Genomic DNA, 2,528 nt, shown 5'->3' on the forward strand with positions numbered 1-2,528 from the left:
TTCAATATAGAATAAAAATTTATTTTAAAAAAGTGGATTTTTTGTTTATGAAGATGTGCACTCGTATCACAATAGATGTAATTGGTTGAAATGGATTTTTCTTAATGGTATTTACCACCTCCTCCGTGGTGGTGTCCAGCACCTGAACCATGATGGTCATAGCCGCTTCCATGATGATCGTGACCGTAGCTGCCCCCTTGGCCATAGCCACCACCTTGACCATGGCTACCACCCTGACCATAGCCGCTATCCAGGCCATGGCCGCCACCTACGCCATGACCGCCACCCACGCCATGACCGCCACCCACGCCATGGCCGCCACCCACGCCATGGCCGCCACCCACGCCATGGCCGCCACCCTGACCATAGTTGCCACCCTGGCCGTAGCCGCCACCGCCACTATGATGGTCATAGCCTCCGCTGCTGCCGTGGCCGTAGTCAGCCATTACTGCGACAAGGCAAAGTACCAAAACAATCTGTGAAACGAAATTTAACAATTAACATACCTGAGAATAAAAACACAGTTTGAACTTACAAAAACACGCATCCTAAGTGTCTTGGATGATATGGTCGCAGACGAAACAACTAAGCAATTTGTTGTTAACCAGCTCGCGCTTTATCTTTTATACTCCCGTTTCCAATCAGCAAAAAACAAGCCACAAGCTAAAACCGGATTGATTGTTTTTGTCAAATACCCCCCCAGAATTAATGAGTTACGTTTATCAATTTACGTGTTGATAATCCGAGAATTATGACATGACTCCTAAATAATTACAATAATAACAATAATCAACAATTGAAGACTTCTATGTTTTATAAACCTTGAACGTCTATCACTATTTAAGGTCAATAGAAAAAAAACCGAGCCGGGTTTGGTTTTAAACTGTGTACTTCATATGGTCGATTACCTATTGTAAAACTAGGAAAACTCATTGATTATGGTAACCTTTTCCAAGAGAAGATTTGAGGAGGTTATCACTTCTCACAATTTTCATTACCAAGCCGCGCTGTTACGTTTATCTTAAGATGTTTTAATTGGAACGCGCTTTATCTCTGTGTTAATTACTTAATATGTAATAAATATTTTAAAAAATCCATTCAGCAAGTTCAGGTGAACGGATTTTGTTACAATTTATTAAAAAATTAGATTCATGATTTTGCAAAATTTTGGCCCCAGATGTTCTACAGATGGAATTTACCTACATCGAATAAAATTATACGTCTTCCCAAAGTAAACCTTTAAGGGCATAGAACTGGGCTCATCAGACAAATTATTGGGAAAGAAACTAAAAAAGTAAGATTTTTTTGGGCCATTTTTAATTAGGAATTCATTGCAAAACTGCTATGAAAAGCCACTGATAAAAAAAAAATGTTTAGAATCTATAGTTTACAGCGAGCATTGAACCCCTATCGTCAACGTGATTTCGACGTGCCATAGTATCGCACAACTTTTGGCCCCTTAATTCCTTATTATTTATTCCGAATTTGATATGACTATCATAATGCGGCTGACGATTTCTCAGGTGTTTCACAGGGCCTTTTAAAATATAAGCAAACAACAGTTGTCGGATGTAAGTGTAACAGCAACTTTGGGCCCAATTTCCACACCATTGCAGAGAAATGTAAGGTGAATGTTGAGATCTTGAGATAAACAATTTGCTAGTAGAGACAAAAAACTCCGTTTTTCATGTTTATGTTTCAGTCGGGCCACTTTTGTACTACACGAACTTTGTGGGGATTCGCGGTCACTCCATTCTCTGAAACCAGACGACCAAGGTATGTATTTAACTTTTTTTTTCAATATGTAAACTATTTGACGACTGTTATGTACGATCTTACGCGACTTGGATATCAATCTCCGGGGCGTAACGTCGATGCTCGCTCCTTCCCATCGACCCCCGAAATGTGCAACTTAACTTGGAAGGTTCTGCTGGCATGTCTTCAGAAGGTTGACGAACAAAGAAATCAATGGACTATTTTTTAAATTTCACACAATTGCTAAAATTACTCAATCCGTCGAAAGACGAAAATGTCATTGAAAATAAGGTAGGCGGCAAACTGAATGACGTTTGCAGTCTATTTTACGTCACTTTCCGGGTTCAGGAATCAGGCCCAGAGAGCAACTTCGCGCTCACTTCGGCTGTCTGTAATTCAGCTAATAGGTACCTACCCTCTTTTATTCAATTTATTCTTTGAGAATTTGAGAGTAGCATAAAGCCCTGTAGTGACACTACTCTCTGTAGTGATACGTGAATTATACTTTCAATTGTTCAATATTTAATTCATCTTTACTTTTGGAAAAAAGTCGTAGTCTTCAAATAGACGACTCCATCTATCGTTGGAATTTTGACCACGCAGTTTTAGCGCGCGTTGGTTATCTTTCGATTCCAAGATTTTTAATTAAACAGTAAAACGCGCCATTGAATTTTAATTGTCGCGATTCTTAGTGTAGTAATCTTTGGCTAGTGAATTCTGATTTAGGGATTCCGCAATATTTGGTGGAAGGAATTTCGCCTTTAAGTCGGATA

General features: G+C 39.5%; 1 protein-coding gene across 1 annotated transcript; it reads right to left on the reverse strand.

Moving 5' to 3' along the window:
• On the reverse strand, positions 1-694 carry LOC116158557 (holotricin-3-like). The gene is made up of 2 exons (XM_031471349.1): positions 536-694; positions 1-476 (listed from the first exon to the last, which is right to left on the reverse strand). Exons 1-2 carry the CDS (start codon positions 545-547, stop codon positions 102-104), a joined length of 387 nt encoding a protein of 128 aa, XP_031327209.1. The 5' UTR covers positions 548-694; the 3' UTR covers positions 1-101.
• Positions 695-2,528: the final 1,834 nt, after the last annotated feature.

The sequence above is a fragment of the Photinus pyralis genome, unplaced genomic scaffold (genome assembly GCF_008802855.1).
Source record: "Photinus pyralis isolate 1611_PpyrPB1 unplaced genomic scaffold, Ppyr1.3 Ppyr1.4_LG1, whole genome shotgun sequence".
In the NCBI taxonomy this organism is placed as follows: domain Eukaryota; kingdom Metazoa; phylum Arthropoda; class Insecta; order Coleoptera; family Lampyridae; genus Photinus; species Photinus pyralis.